Raw genomic sequence first — 18371 nt, 5'->3', positions numbered from 1 at the left:
GATCAGAGGAGCATGCCTATTATTTTGGGTGCTGTGGAACACAGGCAGGATAACGCTGCTGCAGTTGTCTTGTTTGTGGGCTTCGTAGAGGCACCTGGTTGGCCACTGTGTGAACAGACTGCTGGACTTGATGGGCCTTGGTCTGATCCAGCATGGCTTTTCTTATGTTCTTAACATCAGTAATAGTAATTGATGTCACCTCATCCATTTTACTGCAGTCAGTTTGAAAAAGGAAGCAACGGGTGAGCCAATATGCCCACTGCTTGGACTGCTGGGCTGAGTGGCCCCTGCAGCTCCGGCTTGTAGCGCCACTCAGTTTGGTTTGTTCCAGAGCAGTTTTAACCTCCGGGTCTACTCCCAGTCTTTGCAACTTGTTTGCGGCACTGTTTGCTGCCTTGAGTCCATGGAGGTTAGGGCAAGATGGAAACATGATAAATAAGTAAACAGAGCTTGACCCACAGTGTGAACACATTCTGTTGTTGCCTCTGTAAGCAAGATTTGCAGGCTTTTGCAGGACTTCCTAAACTTATTCAGAGATAACAATGGGATTAATGTGCACATCATGAGCAAGGACAGAAAGCCACTGTGTGTGGTGGTTCTAGTGCCAGACAAAGATTGAGACAACCAGTTTCAAATTCCTCTTCTGCCCTGAGCTCACTGGGTGCTCTAAGAACTGGAACCTTCTACTGATTCACACATGATAAAAGTCCACATGGCCTGGGAGATGCCTGCTGAGGACTTAACTCCCACACATTAAAGCATGTGGTGAGCCCTATTTGAACTGGGAATGTGGTACATAGGGAGGGAGGTCTTAGGTCTTCCCCTGCACTAGGGCTGCCAGATCTCACACTATGGTGAGAGACCTCCCATTGGCAGCCCAGCTTACATGCTGCCACTCAATAGAGTGTGTGTGTGTGGTGGGGAGAATGGGGGGGGGATGCATGGCATTCCAATACTGCATTGTCACTTCCAGCATGACCTTGGACGTGATGGCATCATGTTGATGTGATGCTCTAGGTCTGCCCCACAAGTCTATGGCAAAACCATAGAGTATGGGGAGAATCCTAGAGTATTGCTCTGACGTGATAGTGTCACTTCAGGGGTCACGCCAGAAGTGATGTCGCATATTTACATGCCCCCCATTCACCTCTTGTTTGTTGCCAGTGTTTGGATGGCAGCTAAGGATATCAATCTCCAGGTGGTGGCTGAAGATCTTCCGCTATTACAACTGATCTCCAGGGTACAGAGATCAGTTCATCTGGAGAAAATGACCACTTTGGAAGGTGGGCTGTATGCCATTATATCCCACTAAAGTCTCTCCGTCCAAACCCCACCATCTTCAGGCTCCGCTCCCCAAATCTCCAGGTATTTCCCAACCCGGAGTTGGCAACCCTAATGACAGCCCTACCCTGCACTGTTTTACTGACCTGAAACAGCCCCGGGTGCACACTATCTGCCCCACTGGGGAAACGTTTGGAAAATGGGGGAGAGGAGGCTTAAGCCCTCTCTCCATTGTCCTGTGGTCCTGATCCAAAACAGGCCAGTGTGTGATGGGGAAGTGGGGAACTCCCAAAACAGAAAGTTTTTGTGGTGATTTCAAGGCCTCTGTAACATTTGAACGATGAGGGTAGAACCATGTATGCTACCTGAGAGTCTTGGAAGAAGGGTGTGATAAAATGTGATAAATATAAAACCAAGATCAAATTGTTGTTGAAAATTAATTATAAGACAAGTTTCTAGTTTAATGATCATGGCCTATATTTAGGGTTGCCAGCTGTGGAATAGAGAATACCCAGAGATTTTGGGGGTGCAGCCTGAGGGGCATGGGGTTTGGAGAGGGGAGGAACTTCAGTGGGGTATAATGCCATAGAGTCCGCACTCCTTTCATATGAGCAATGTCTGCATTTTCAGTTTTGTTCCGAAGCACCAAATGCAAGGAAAGCTCTGGAGCAGTTATGCCTGAACAAAAACCAGAGAACTACAAAACCAATACATACCAGAGAGGTCATCTGTTTACTCTTGAGGTAACTTTTAATTGAATAGTCATCCGGGGCAAAAATGGTATAGGTGCCAGCTGCTTCTATTTCGCTTGCCAGGTTATATTGCTGTTACAATAAAGGAAGACAAATATACTTTCATTTTCTTTCTATAATTTTATACGTGACTTTTCAGTGTGCGTGGATGGCACTATGCAGAGTGCAAGATAATGCCCCAAGGAGTTTACAGTCTAAAATGTTACATATCAGACTCAATAGGAGGGGAGAGAAGTAGAGGTGGGGGTAAACAGGAATAATCTTCATTTATTCCAATTATAAGTGGCTAACAGCCCATTCTTGAAGGGGGGCATGGATCTGCGGTGGCTGGGAGTGGCGCAGCCATGCAGCCTCCTCAGAGGCTTCCCGGCTGCCGCGGAGGGAGAAAAAGCACTTTTAAAAATAAAGGAAAAAAGGGGAAAATGCCCCATAGCAAACAGCAAGCCTGCGTCACCCAAAAAGGTGCTCAAGGGGGTGTTCCCGGGGTGAAAGGGGCTGTGGAAGCTGCCTCCCGGGAAAGCCCTGCCTGTGTGGCTGCGCTGGTGGTGGGGGCCGGAGGCATCCAGACGCCGGCATGTTTGCACCCGCGCTGGCGTAGATGCCTCCTTATTCTGTGATAAGGTGGCACCTAAGCTGGCGCAAAGTCACGCCGGCTCCTAAGGAGCTTCAGTCCCCTGCTTCAGGAATGGGCTCAGAGACTGAGTTAGAGTAGGGAAGACTTAGACTGTGCCAAGAGATTCAGTTAAAAGGTGAGTTTGGAGGAGGAATTTGAAGGCAGTGAGAGAATTTAGTAATGTACAAGTGTAACATCACATGCCAGTTCTAAAGGAAATTACAGCTCAGTTAGCCTAACATTTGTCCCAGGCAAATTAACAGAAACTGTAGTCAAAGATAACATTATTAGGTGCATAGAGGAACAAGGCCTATTGGGGGGAAATCAGCATGGCATCTGCCAAAGTAAGTCCTGCCTCACCATCCTTTTCATGTTCATGGAGAAAGTGAACAAGCATGTGGGAGGGGCTGTGGTTCAGTGGTAGAGCATCTGCTTGGCATGCAGAAGGTCCCAGGTTCACTCCCCGGCATCTCCAGTTAAAGGGACCAGGCAAGTAGGTGATGTGAAAGACCTCTACCTAAGACCCTAGAGAGCCGCTGCTGGTCTCAGTAGACAATACTGACTTTGATGGACCAAGGGTCTGATTCAGTATAAGGCAGCTTCATGTGTGTTCATGTGTAAAGGAAAAAAACACACAAATACTTGCAATAATATAACCCCTGAAAATGGAGTAGTCTGGCATCTGTTCTAAACGGACAAGAAGTTTTGGCGGTGTGGACCTCACTCCTCTGTGGGGTGTAAGAACCTGAGGACAAAAACACAGTTTAAATCAGCGAATATTGCTGTGATAGCAGAAGGAAGTCTCAACATTGTCTAAAATATAAATTGGAAGAGGGTGACAATTTCCCTTAATGGCCGCTCAAGACGAAGGTAAGAATCTATTTGCATCAGTTCACTATGGTGTAACTGCTACATACCCAAACTACCAGGATTTTTTTTAAAAAAAAAGAATTGCAAAGATTTACCTGACCTTCCTTTAAAAAAAAGAAAAGAAAAAAAATTATTAGAAGATGAAAAGAAGTTCTGTAAATTGTCCGTGGGCACCTGTTCTTATAAACAGGGCTATATTTACCTTTATTTATTCTTATAAACAGGGCTAGTTTATTTACCAGGGTCAGCTAGTCCAACCCCCAGCCAATGCAGGAACTACAACTGTATGATCCCCGACAAGCAGGTATCCAACTGATTCTTAAACTCCAGTGACAAAGAAACCAGCTAAGTTCTCCAGCCAAACCACAAAATGGGCGCTTGGGGGTCACACCACAAGGGTGGAAGCGACGCCCGGGAGGGGCTTGGTTTGGTCCCAGCATTCCACATGGCTCTTAACACGGCCATGTTTTTAAAACTTTAAAATAGTGGGGGGTGGAAGGTGCCATCAAGTCATAGCTGACTTATGGCGACCCCGTAGGGTTTTCAAGGCAAGAGGCATTCGGAGGTGGTTTGCCATTGCCTGCCTCTGCGTGGGCTGAGAGAGTTCTGAGAGAACTGTGACTGGCCCAAGGTCACCCAGCAGGCTTAATGCGGAGGAGTGGGGAATCGAACCCGGTTCTCCAGATTGGAGCCTGCCGCTCTTAACCACTACTGACCTCACATTCAGTATTCCTCTTTCCCCCACCAAGGAAGAGAATGTGTGCGTGGGTGGGAAACGCTAAAAGAACAAGGGGCCTAGACAGCAGACTTGTGATACCTACCTTTCCAGGGCTATCATATTTACATTCAGTGGACTCTGCAGGACAATGCACAGATTTTGTCTGCCGAGGATCTATTGGAGTGCAAACTTGGCCATCTCCTTTGTAGCCATTCTGGCATGAACATGTATGATGACTGGGACCAAGGTAGATGCAGTCAGCATGGGGATCACAGACCTGTTCCAAGCATGGGTTGATGGCTAGGGAGGAGAAAAAAGTGAAAGAAAGAAAGAAAAATCAGAAGGGAAAAGAAAGAAACAAACACTGATTGCATTCAAACCCCCCCCCCATATTAACTAAAGATCTGTCTTCTGTTATTGTTCTGCTACATGGTAAAGAGAATCTTCTGTCCCTGATCATTAATCCAGGGAAGCAAGAGAATGGAGAGTTCTTTCACCATCTACTATGATGAAACTGAATATGAGCTTACCAAGCAGTTACATGCCAGTTAGGGTCACCAGGTCCCTCTTGATAACTGGCAGGAGATGTTCGGAGGCAGGTACAGGGGGCGGTGATCAGTGTCTGTGCACGATGACTTCACTTCCAGCGTGATGTGGAAGTGCCAGCATACATGGGAGAAGGGGCACTCCAGCACTTGCCCCAGAACTCTATGGCCCCGGAGGTAGCCACCATGCCTCCACTGCACAGGTCTCGAACCCAGGCCCATAGCCTCCTGGAACCTGTCCCTTCTCTGCAGGAACAACGGCCACAGAAGGCCTGGGACGAAGTGGCCCAAAGAAGGCAAAATGCCAGACTGGCAGTGCACAATACCATCCCAGAGCCAAGCAGTGAGGTTGATACTTATTTTCAGGATCCTGTGGCTACAGCACAGTGCAGCAACAGGAGCTCAACACCCGCCAGCAGGGCAGCTGAGCCCGATTATCTCCCAGCTTATTTAGGATGAGGCTTGGGAAGTCTGCTTTGCTGGATCAACTGGTCCACTAGGTGCAAGTGCCTGTGCCAGCTCCTGGCTGCCAGCATCTGTTGATGCTCCCAAGACTTGCTATCTAGCCCTGAGGGCACTGCTCCAGAAGAGACCTGACAGGGCCTGCCTGCAGAGTGCAGGACAATTGGCAAAATGTCTATAGATGATGTCTATAGACATGATCATTTACAGGGGTAACATTAACAACCTCTTTTGAGTGGAAAACCCCCCCCCCCATTACTCAGGTGACCTGCAGAGTTACTCTCCCCCTCACTGAGTTTTACTGTCCTTTTATATAACTGCGAAAAGCAGACAGTTACAATGGGTATTTCCTAAGATTTTCAGAGACTACAAATTGTCATAAATTGCAGTGATTAGATGCAAAATATTAAATATTGCTTTAAAGGGAGGGGATTGGGTTCATATTTTCATTAAGTTAGAAACGAGTACACATTTTCTATAGTTAATTTCCATGTGCAGAATCTTAATAACTGGCCATTTCCCCGCCCTCTCCAGATAATGGTATATAGGTTGTGTGGAAGCCCAGACACATCATTGCTCAAAACATTTTTAAAAAGTTATTGTGACAAGCACATGCTAGGCTTGTGGTAATGATTTGCAGATAGAACCAGAAAGAAGCTCCAAGCCATATAGCTAGCTAGTCATGTGATTAAACTCATAATTATATATTTTTGAACAGGCATGTTGGTAACAGTCACTACTGATTGTTTCTCTTAACTGTGTTGACATTATTCACTTTCAGAAGTTATGCTGTTTATCCTCCAAGTGATCCTGATAAGTAAGTCCTATTTCCATGTAACATTGTAGAATGAAATAGTTGCTTTTCCAAGACAGCTTGACTGGTTGGGATATTTATCTAGGTCTCCAAAGCTGACTGTTTTACAATTTGGGCTACACTGGTTTCTGTGTTTTCTTTCTAGCTAGAAGTAGGTCATGGGTAAATCATTCAGCTGTACTGCATGGGAAACATCTGTAGGAAATGTCCTCAATACGTTCTCAGAAAGTCAGCACCTGATAACCAATATCCTGATTACTGCAGTTCCCCTCTATACTTAGCACAGAAGATATCTGCAGGAAACATCCCTATATGCCAGGAATCTGAGAAATGGTTATTGCACAGAACTATACTGGCTTAGTTCCTGGAAAACCTATGTCAACGATATTCAACCACACAGTCATGCTGTTTACAGGCAGCCTGTACTCCTGGCTGCTTCTCTTGGGCTAGATACCTGTCCCTCCATGGCTCAATAAACTAGAGGCAAAGCCACACAAGGCAAGGGTGTGGAGGATACATACCTACAATAATGCAACCTAGAGCATTTGTGCCGCTTGCACAAGCAATAGTGCTAGATATACCGCAATTTAAACCAGATAGAACCAGCTAATAATTACTGGCACAATGTCTTGCACAACTGGAAATGTAGGTCAGGATACAATAAGTTTAACTAAGTGCAAGCTGCCAACATGGTCTTTTTTAGGGTTGCCAACCTCCAGGTGGTGTCTGGAGATTTCCTGCTATTACAATTGATCTCCAGCCAATAGAGATCAGTTCTCCTGGAGAAAATGGCCACAAGCAATTGGGCTCTATGGCATTGAAGTCCCTCCCCCTCTCCAAACCTCACCCTCCTCAGGCTCCACCCCCAAAATATCAAGGTATTTCCCAACCCGAAGCTGGCAGCCCTATCTTTTTAGCATGCTTTCACTTGCTCAAGGGCTGTAGCATGTTGGAAATCATCTACTGGATCCAACCCATTGGCTGTTCCTTGTAAGAAACCTGCAAGACTCTTGTCTGGATAAGACCAACAGGTTTGCTTTGGATGCCTGTAAAATGACGTTTACACAACATTACCCATGATTGTCTATGCAGTGTGTTGGGTGGTAATACATCTATATCACTGCATTATTTTTAAAGAGAATGTATACCTGACATACAGAGAGGTCCAAAAAGATCTTTATCACATGTTTCACAAGCAACTCCAGAAAATCCTTTCTGCAAAAGAAAAATGCCATTTAAACATAAGGGCTATACTGGAGCTAACAGCTGAAATTAAGACAGCTACCAATGGCAAGCAATGGCAATGTTGCAACCAAGGACTGACTAGCCACAAAATATACCTAGACAACTCTTCTGATTCCCCATTCCTCAGCTGCAAACTCTCTATGTGGAAAATTACACAAGTCACATAAAATAGTGAAATGGAGCACTGGTTTCCTCTGTGAAAAATGAAAGAAACAAAAATTAACCCTACAATTATGTGAAGATAAATGCTAAAATTATCAAAGTTCCTAGCAATGCTCAATTGCAGGTAATACAATAAGAAGAAAATCAGCTTTCAGCTTTTGTCTCATTGCTTTTAAGGATTATCAAAAAGCCCAGAAATCTCACCTAGTCTTCTTCTGAGACTTTATCCAGAGAAATCTGATTTGTTTGTCACAGCTGCGCATATTTACAGAAAATTATCTAATTTCTCTAAATCTGTTCTATTATAATCATGTGATTATTATCTAGATAACTGTTTGGTTCATAACTAAATATGATATAATCAACATAAGTGCAAATAAACCAATCAGCATGTGCAAGTTATATAGCAAGATAAGAAGGCCAATCTTAACTCAACCTCTGTTGAAAAGAAATTAATCTAACTATTCTGTAAAATTTTCAGTTAACTGTCCAAGACGAAAGCAATTTGAAACAAACAATGTTCATTGACATATGAAAAGTGCTTGAACTCTTGGTTAGCTTGCAAACTCAGCAAGAAAAGGTTAGTGGTATCATAGACACTACTACTACAAAACTATGGTTTAGTTCAACTAGGGTTAATGTGATCATCCTGATGTAGGCTACTCTGCTGTCAGTGGCTAGTTGAAGATCATAAACAAAGCTCCTTCATTTCCTATTTTCTCATTCTCCTTATTTGTACATATCCTCAGAGAACAGGCATTTAAGATGGCCATTTGATGACTGTATCCCCTGTTGCTTTAAAAAAATGAAAAAAACTGTCCTGAGAGACTACAGTCTCAAGACGAGCAACAGTGCAGGGCAGAGCTTCTTGCTTTCCCCCCTTAGCCTATGCTTTTTTGCTCAGCTCTTGTCTTCACTGCCTTCCCATTCCCCCAAGACCACATGGAGAAAGCCACCAAATCCAGCATCTTTTTATTGAAGGGAGAAAAGCTGCTTGCTTGCCTCCATACATTTATTTTGAATAGCAAAATAATTCAAGAGAAAATAGGGTTGCCAGGTCCCTCTTCACCACCGGCGGGAGTTTTTTGGGGCGGAGCCTGAGGAGGGCGGGGTTTGGGGAAGGGAGGCACTTCAACCCTAAGAGAAAAGGACTAGCAACCTTCTCCCTCTGATGTTCCTCTCAAGATTTTACTTCCAAAGGCTGTTTTTCACTAGGAAATTCAATGACAAATTACATGCAACTTTCTGTAAAGTGAGATTTGAATCAGACTTCTAGGTTCACAGCTCATTCTTAGCCATTATGCAATACTGGCTTTTGTGAATTACGATGCTGGCGTTCCTCCTTGGAATACAGCTGTGCCTTTTTTTAAAGAGGCATGGGAAGTAACCCAAAGGGGCCACTGTACACATAAACATTTTCCTACAGGGACATTATCTCCATGTCGGAAGCAGTGTGCACACAAGCATCTTTTCCCCTTGGGGAGCTCACGGCCTGGGCAGCCTATAGTCACAGTAGACAGGTGTAACATGAAGTGGCCCTGAGGATTAAAAAGAAGTGTTCCAGAATTACATTATCACCAACCAGTAACAAGAACAGAAGAATCAGAGTTATGTATCAGAGTTAGGGGAGGAGCTGTGGCTCAGTGGTAGATAGGGTTGCCAACTTCCAGGTACTAGCTGGAGATCTCCACTATTACAACTTATCTCCAGCCGATAGAGATCAGTTCACTTGGAGAAAATGGCTGCTTGGGCAATTCGACTCTATGGCATTGAAGTCCCTCCCGCGTGTCCTAAGTCTCCGCCCCCAAAATCTCCAGGTATTTCCCAACCCAGAGCTGGCAACCGTAGTGGTAGAGCATCTGCTTGGCATGCAGAAGGATTCAGATTCAATCCCTGGCATCTCCAGTTAAAGGGACTAGGCAAGTAGGTGATGTGAAAGACCTCTGCCTGAGAGCCACTGCTAGTCTGATTAGACAATACTGACTTTGATGGACCAAGGGTCTGATTCAGTATAAGGCAACTTTGTGTGTTCATGTTAGCAAGAGAGGCAATTAGCTTAAAATTCTACCCTTTGGTATTGGGAATTCCTTTCTCTTTAGACATTTACTAACTAGACAAGACATGGAGTGTCCTTGATGGGTTATTCAGACACTTTAAATCACTAATTAGAACACATTAAGCTGTTGGACCATTGCTCCACCTAGCTCAGTGTTGTCTGCTCTTGACTGGCAGAATCTCTCATCAAACAGGCAGAGGTCTTTCCGAACATCTACTGACTGAGATCCTTTAACTGGAGGCACCAGAAGTTGAGCCTGGAACCTTCTGCATGCAAAGCAGATAGTTCACCAGTGAGCCAAGCTCCATTGTCTTGTCTAGTTAAGGCCTATGAAATCCCATTCTAGGTGTTGCTTGATTTCTGTGCCTCTTTCAAGTTGTGATAATGCAATATTGCTTTGAAGAATGATAAGCACGTACCTGGCAGGTACAGATTCCTTTCCCAGTAATGCCCTGAGAGCAATGTCCTCTGTTATTGCAGGGGGATGCTGCTCCGCCTGGACATTCTGCAAGTGAGCAATCAACAGAGATACGTATTATAGTAGGGCTTGACCTTGGATGTATCTTCTCAGACAGATACTTTAAAAAGAGGATATGCATGGAAAGCAGGGCTTCCAGCTAACCAGAAGAGTACTGGCTTTTCAGTTTTTCTTACTTAGACCAATACCCAGAGAAGTATGGTGCAAGACCTTAACATTCCTCAAGCTATTTTTTTTAAAAGCTTTGAAGCTAAGGCTACAAAGATGTCCTGTTACGTCCACTTGCTGTAAAAGCAGTCCTTCCATAAAACAGTTGGCAACACTACCAATCAAGAACATGAGTTCTTTCAAATGCAGTCTTGGGCTGCATCAACAGAAGTATAGTGTCCAGATCACGCGAAGTGATGGTATCGCTTTAGTCTGCTCTGGTTAGACCTCAGCTAGAGGTGTTCAGTTCTGGGCACCACAATTTAAGAAAGATGTAGACAAGCTGGAACGTGTCCAGAGAAGGGCAACAAAGATGGTGAGGGGTCTGGAGACCAAGTCCTATGAGGAAAGGTTGAAGGAGCTGGGTATGTTTAGCCTGAAGAGGAGAAGACTGAGAGGGGATATGATAACCATCTTCAAGTACTTGAAGGGCTGTCATATAGAAGAGGGTGTCGAGTTGTTTTCTGTTGCTCAAGAAGGTTGGACCAGAACCAACGGGTTGAAATTAAATCAAAAGAGTTTCCGTCTAGACATTAGGAAGAATTTTCTAACCGTTAGAGCGGTCCCTCAGTGGAACAGGCTTCCTCGGGAGGTGGTAAGCTCTCCTTCCCTGGAGGTTTTTAAGAAGAGGTTAGATGGCCATCTGTCAGCAATGCTGATTCTGTGACCATAGGCAGATGATGAGAGGGAGGGCATCTTGGCCATCTTCTGGTCACTAGGGGTGTGGAGGGGGGAGGTAGTTGTGAATTTCCTGCATTGTGCAGGGGGTTGGACTTGATGACCCTGGTGGTCTCTTCCAACACTATGATTCTATGAGTTGACCCAATAGGTTTTCCTTGCTGTTATTGGTTGGGATGAAGGAATCCCTATTGACTGAGCTCAGGCACTTGAACACAAGTTCTTGCTAACCTTTTCCCCAAGAGACCCACTAACTTTATGAAGAAAATAAATAAATGGAATGATGGGGGGCGGGGGGCAGGAGAGGTAGGGAATACAACTTGCAGAAGAGCTGCTTGTAGGTCATACATTTTAAAAGTCTATTTTTGACAAATTATTAGATAGGGTTGTAAGCCCTCTTGGAATTATTCTAGTTAAAACAATGTTTTTCGGCTGTGCACTAAATGAATTTTTTTGGGCGGAAAGCAGCCATTTGCAAACTGCTGACAACTTCATTCCATTTCCTGGTTGCTTCTTTTTTCCACTACAATAGAGGGGCAGCCTGTCCTTCGGGTAAGCTTTATTATATTGTTCTACAATTGTATCTTGGCAGGCAAAGCATTTCCTCTTGATTGTCACATGCCAGAATATTCTGGACATTATTGTTCACTCTGACACCAAAAATGGTATATTAGTGGTATACTAGCGCAAAGGCTAATTCATGCAACCACATTGGGGGCATATTGTCCACAGGTGGTACATTTTTGATTGTCAGACTGGATTGAACATAGACACGGAAGAAGTGGTGAGTGTTTTATTATGCATCCAGATTCCAGTTTAGTGAGTGTTTTATTATGCATCCAGATTCCAGTTTAGCATGCCACACAAACCATCTATCTGTGATGTTAGCAATGGAATGTGAAATTGGCCTCTACATGCATGGCAAAGCTCAAACAGCTGTTGACGCCATTTAGTTCACATGCAGTCTTGCAGGTTAAATGAACTATAAGCCCTCAAACTGACTGTAATGTGGCCTTAACCATATCTTCCAACATTTCACAGAGGAAAATAGGGATATGCTTCCAACCAGGGGTGCTTGACCTGTTTGTGTCTGCTTGCATAATTACACTGCTTTGTCATAGCTGCCATTCCCTGCCCACTGCCTACTGCCACTTCCCACGGTTAAAAGGCACATAGTTAAAAGAAAAAAAGTCCTTGTAGGTTATCCGGGCTGTGTGACCGTGGTCTTGGTATTTTCTTTCCTGACGTTTCGCCAGCAGCTGTGGCAGGCATCTTCAGAGGAGTAACACTGAAGAACAGTGTCTCTTAGTGTCAAGTATGTAGGGAGAGTATATAGTCAGAAAGGGGTTGGGTTTGAGCTGAGTCATTGTCCTGCAACCCAACCCCTTTCTGACTATATACTCTTCCTACACACTTGACACTAAGAGACACTGTCCTTCAGTGTTACTCCTCTGAAGATGCCTGCCACAGCTGCTGGCGAAACGTCAGGAAAGAAAATACCAAGACCACGGTCACACAGCCCGGATAACCTACAAGAACCAATGAACTCTGACTGTGAAAGCCTTCGACAATATTTAGAAAAAAAGTCCTTTGAGAGTTCAGCTGAGGCTTACTACTTGGATGTTACTTTGTGTCTTTGGTGTTTGACCACGACCCTAGCTAACGTTGGGATCACTTTCTACAGCACAGATGCAAGAAGCAAACAATATATCCAGATCCAATGCCAATGATTAAAGAATGCATCCACCTGTGCTGGCAAAAAGAGGAACTGAACTGCAATTCCTTCTCTGATGTTGGTCAATTTAATAGCCTGACCCCAGCCCAGCGGGGGGGATACATGCCTCTTTTCTGGTAATCAAGGATTTCGTTCATGGACTATGCAAAAGTGACCACAAACCTCAGCTTATTTGCTAGTTATTAACAAGGTATGACTTATCCCTGTAGTACAAGCGCTGCTGCACAGGCACAAAGCTCCTTGGCACAGGGGGGGAAAGCTGTACAATAAATATCTGCATCTGCAGTGTCTGCAGTGGTAGGCTGGGTGTTGCAAAGTGCCTTTCTGTGTATGTATCTCTAGGTAAGCGCAACAGAAACTAGATACATATAGAAACACAAAAAAGTTTCAGAGTCTCTGGGGAGGGACCTGGACCTGAAGCATGACAATTTCCAGCCCTACTACAAAATTAATAAAGAATTTCCAATAAGTAAGATTATGGACAGTGATTGCAACAGGGACAAGTAAGCAAAACCAGGGATGTCTTTATTCAGTTAGGATAACTGCAGCATATTTATTAGCTACACTAAAAACACATTATAATAGCTTTTATTTCAGATTGGCTGCTGCACTGGGCGGGGAGGGGGGAGAGTGTATGCAAGCAGAGAACTTTTCTTCCTTGCTAATCCACTGATTTTCTCAGGGTTTCAGATCATTAAATTTGTTCTGTCTGTCTGGAAGAGAAGAGAGCAGTTCACAGGAGCTTCTCAATATATTAACTTTCATTGCCGATATTTTATCAATCATCTTTCATAGCGGCATTATTGTAAAACAACAGAAAATAAAACAAAAACCCTACATTGGTGTCAGTGATTTTAAGATTTTTTTCATAAGTCTCACCTGTTGCTCTTGTTGAAGGAGAAGTTAGTTTATATATTTATTTATAAACAGGATTTGCAATACCAATAACATATTAAAACATAGTATACTTTACAATAGTTGTTCCATATGAGTTAACACAGTACACCAAATTAAATCCATTTAATTTTTTTAAACGAAACTGGTATCAGATTGAGATAACAAGTACAATTTTGGTCACTTCTAATCTGAGCCTACAGATGAAATAGAAAGGTAGCTCATGAGTTCAAAGAAATTTTGAAAGTTACTATGGGACGATGTTGATGTAAATATTTCTGGTAATTATGTGCTCTCTACAAAAAGCTACCTCTGGAAATATAGTACATCAGCAAGATAGTTCCAACCAATTTTAACAAATGCTCCTGACAGTGCTGATATATATTCCTGAGCATGACAGTATGGATTACTTGTGGGAACTTTGGAAAATAAAAAAGGAAGTGCACAAATCCTTTTATTGGGTGGGTGGGGGGACTCATGCTACAAGAGAATGCTCTTACCTAGGCAGTCAGGTCCCCAATAACCTGGGCAGCACTGAGGCTGCTGATACTCCTTCATACATGTATGCTGACATCCCTCGAGGGAGATAATAGAGCCCCCCCTGATCTGACCCCCAAACCTGGAAGAAAAACATTTAAGGCTTGGTTAAAGTTCTAAACAGCTTTGCATGGAATATTCTGAACCTTCAAACATCTGTAAAGCAAGATGACCTGAAAGACAGCATAAGAGAGGCAAGGCGCTGCAAATATACTGAGTTTTCTTTATAGCCCGTTTCAGCCTTTATGGTAATGTATACTAGAAGCCCAGCAATTGCATGCATTGGGAGTGCATGCTACATGCGATCCTCCTAATACAGGAGATCGCTACTTTGTCTGAAAGGGCAGCATCAGGGCTGCCAAGCCTCAGGTGGGGGCAGGGTCCTGTGGCCCACTGCCACTCCAAGCAGATATACGTCTGTTGACCCTTTTGGACAACATGGTGACTGCACATACCATGAGTATTGCATATAGTATGTTCTCCCCATATGTGTGGTCAAATGTAAGAACTGGAAAGAGCTTTTGTTGGCGTGGGATTATGGCACATCAATGAATGCAATGCATTAATCACTAAGCTCCACGTGGTGGCTGGAAATCTCCCACTATTACAACTGATCTCCAGCCGATAGAGATCAGTTCACCTGGAGGAAATGGCTGCTTTGGCAATTGGACTATATGGCATTACAGTCCATCCCCTCCCCAAACCCCGCCCTCCTCAGACTCCACCCCAACAATCTCCAGGTATTTCCCAACCTGAAGCTGGCAACCCTAGCCAGAGGGGACCTGGCATCCCTAGCTTATACAGAGAGAACTGACTCTGCTACAGTATTAAGTGCTGTTGAAGGATTTAGCAGAAAGAAGTCACTTAAGGAGCTGATGAGCGGCTGGAAATAAAATTCTCTCTTACACAGTTTACCATGGGGTTCCCAGGCACGGCCCCACAGCAGTGGGAATATTTTGGGGGCAGAGGCTGGCCGAGAAGTGATGTCACATGATGCCGCAATGCCATTTCTGGGTTCCAGCGTGGTATGGCGGTTAAGAGTGCCAGGCTCTAATATGGAGATCCCAGTGCGATTCCCCACTCCTCTACCTGAAGCCTGCTGGGTGGCCTTGGGCTAATGTCACAGTTCTCTCAGAACTCTCTCAGCCCATGCAGAGGCAGGCAATGGCAAACCACCTTTCTTCCCAGTAACTGGGGATGTGGGAGAGCAGTTCTAATCCAAGACAATTAATTTTTTTCTCCATTTAGGTAAGTGAACTACACAGGCTGGGTCTTACAGACACTCAACTAGTATTATTCCCTTGGAGTTGGAAAGTACAAATGAAGCAGTTTTCTGATTAAAATTAACTGTTATTGAACAGCCCAGTTTCAAAGCAGAAACCCTCAGTAAGTAATTACCAAGAGTTGTACCTGCATTTTTGCGTCCCATAACCATTGGTAATTCTGGTAGAGCCTTCAGGACACTGAGCATCAAAATTCAGAGAACAAGGACGGCATTCGGTTTGTGTGGTAATGAAGGTCTTCTCATCACATTTGTTCTTCCCCTGGGAGGAAAAAGCAAGTTGTGATGCATCCAAATTTTCAACCAGCCGTTGTAGCTATGCTTTTAACAGTAGTTTGATATAAGGACATATGGTGAACATTTTAGTCCTTAGAAAAATTGTAACATGAACCTTTCTGCAATTCTGCTTATTATAGGGTTGTTGTTGGGAAATTCCTGGAAATTAAGGGTAGGGTAGGGTTGGGGAGGTAGGGTTGCCAACCTCCAGGTACTAGCTGGAGATTTCCCGCTATTTCAACTGATCTCCAGCTGATAGAGATCAGTTCACCTGGAGAAAATGGCCACTTTGGCAACTGGACTCTATGGCATTGAAGTTCCTCCCCTCCCCAAACCCCGCCCTCCTCAGGCTCGGCCCCAAAAATCTCTCTCCAGTGGTGAAGAGGGACCTGGCAACCCTAATTGTCAATTATATCTTGGGAAGTCTCTGGAGATTAGGGAGTGGAGTCTGGGGATGGGGGTCAGAGTCTGGGGAGGGGAGGATGTTCAGCAAGGAGGGGATGCCACAGAGTCCGCCTTCCGAAGCTGCCATTTTCTCTGGGGAATTGATCTCTGTTGTTTGACGATAAATTGTCATTTCGAGAGAAAGGTTGGCAACACTACGGTACCATAAAGGTTCCTTTTTGTTTTTGCCGTAACAGACTAACAATCCACTGCACTTTGAATAACAGGTTATCCTTCACATGCGTAGTATGAGTCTCACTAAGTAAAAGGTTGAGCATCACTAAGGGTAACCCCACTCTGTATGGGGCTGGCAGGATGTTACTTTGCTTGGAACACCTGCTCATCTTTTGTGTTTGATGACAAATGAGATCTCCAATGCTTTTTGTCCTCCAATGTCATACAAAACAATGATCGAAGATTTTTCCACTCCGATTTTTAAAGTATATTTAATATATATGTATAAATGTTTATATCTTACTCTTATCCCAACACAAATAATAACATACAACTCATAGTTTGGGATCTGTGTGTAAAAGGGACCTACTGAGACACCTAGGTGCTGGAATTAAGCCAGGGTCTTTTTCTTCCTGGCTCTTTCCGGGCTCTTAACAACGTGATATTGCTTTTTGGAATTAATGCTGTTTATCTGTGTACCCTTGTCATGCAAGAGAGCCAATGCTTTTTCTCCTCCAGAGAATACTGATATTGTAAAGTCTCCCTGGACTGGCAAAGAGGAATTTCTAGTCAGTATCCGCCGGCTTAATTTAAGCTGCAATCCTATGCATGCTTGCTTCCAAGCAAACCTCTTTCAATACAGTGAGCAAGCATACGTAGGACTGGGCTGCTGTTGAAGTCCTTTGGTAGTGAGAGTCTACTTCAGTGCTAGATCAGCCATGATATTCTAGGACTGAGTTCCAGAGTCTCTCAAAAAGTCCTGGGACTGTTTTTCCTGAGCATGTGCAGAGTGCATTTTTTCCTTTCCGCTTATTAGCTACGGCTACATCAACAATTTGTAACATTTAAGATGAATGGACAAGGAATTGGGCCACAGGGGCAATAATAACAGGTGTGCATGGCTGCTGCTATCTAGAATTACAGGCTGAAAAGCTCTACAGTAAGCAACACAATTTTAAGGCCACAAGAAAATGGTGTATTACGAACCTCAAAAAATTAACTTTATTTTTTTAGAATATACCATCTTTGTTATGATTAAAGTTGTTTTTTGCAGTGCATCTCTTAATTTCTACAAGTCTTTTTGTCAATACGAAATAAGCAATCATTCCTTGAAATACAGAGCAGAGGTCAACCCTACAAGAACTTTTTGCTCATCCAGAGGCTGGACTGTAGATTCTGTATACCCTTATAACCCTCCCCTCCACTTGCATGCACTCACATATGTAAAATTATCCTTTCTAGATACTAAAGCAAGCCTTTATCATCAACATACATGAGCATAAAATGCATCATCCCACTTACCTGCGCTGTGACTTTCATTACACTATATGCATTTGGAATCAAAGAAGACACTAGGAATAAAACTGCCAAGTTCTTCTTCATGATGAGAAACGGTTGGAGTATTTTTTCCCTTTGAAATGATTCAGTCATTAATTTTAAAATACAGCAACAACTTTGCAAAGTTGCATTAGGCTAAACTTATCCACATTAGGACGTAAGACTGGATTATTTCAAAACGTATCCTTGGTTGTTCTCCCCCACCTCTCTTATCCCTGAAACAAGTGAAGAAGGGCGAGCATGTGAAACTTGCTCTTAGGTAGGAAAACTGCCCAAATGCACAGAGTTGTTGAAAATGCTTATGGCCAACTCAATTAACACTTCCCGGTTGGCTTCCTGCCATACTCTGCTGTGTGAACTCTTTTCTCTCTCCCCTTCCTCAAACTTCTGGGGTTGTTGACAGCACAGTTCCAAGGACACGAAGCACTGGTGACAAAAGAAGATAACTTTGTTGGTTTCAAGTGAAAACTAGAAATCTGAGGAAGTAGTTGTAAAAGGACAGACCTTCCACAAACCTTCCTTAAATGAAACCAGCCTGATATTTGCTAACTCTGCAAAGATGTGGGAATAACAGTTGACTGCAGTGCTGAGAGCTCAATAAGAGGGTCATCAGAAGCAGTCAAAGCGGCATCTTTGAGTGTTGAGTGGGAGCCAGCGTGGTGTAGTGGTTAAGAGCAGTGGATTCTGATCTGGAGGAACCAGGTTTGATTCCCCACTCCTCCACATGAGTGGCGGATGCTAATCTGGTGAACTGGATTTGTTTCCCCACTCCTACACATGAAGCCAGATGGGTGACCTTGGGCTAGTCAC

At 43.9% G+C, this 18371-nt stretch overlaps 1 protein-coding gene across 1 annotated transcript in view; it reads right to left on the bottom strand.

Annotated features, from left to right (window-relative positions):
* Positions 1–17606, bottom strand: part of STAB2 (stabilin 2) — a 68280-nt gene extending 50674 nt beyond the window's left edge. Inside the window, exons 1-8 of the mRNA XM_056846569.1 lie at positions 17526–17606; positions 15458–15591; positions 14011–14129; positions 9938–10023; positions 7204–7270; positions 4338–4534; positions 3293–3391; positions 1998–2105 (exon numbers count right to left, since the gene is read on the bottom strand). Of these exons, the coding sequence (XP_056702547.1) occupies positions 1998–2105; positions 3293–3391; positions 4338–4534; positions 7204–7270; positions 9938–10023; positions 14011–14129; positions 15458–15591; positions 17526–17606 (891 nt within the window). The remainder of the gene's footprint in view (positions 1–1997; positions 2106–3292; positions 3392–4337; positions 4535–7203; positions 7271–9937; positions 10024–14010; positions 14130–15457; positions 15592–17525) is intronic.
* Positions 17607–18371: the final 765 nt, after the last annotated feature.

Source organism: Euleptes europaea, chromosome 3, assembly GCF_029931775.1.
Source record: "Euleptes europaea isolate rEulEur1 chromosome 3, rEulEur1.hap1, whole genome shotgun sequence".
Classification (NCBI taxonomy): Eukaryota; Metazoa; Chordata; class Lepidosauria; order Squamata; family Sphaerodactylidae; genus Euleptes; species Euleptes europaea.
The sequence above is the reverse complement of the archived record's forward strand: the minus strand, read 5'-3'. Positions and strand labels throughout refer to the sequence as shown.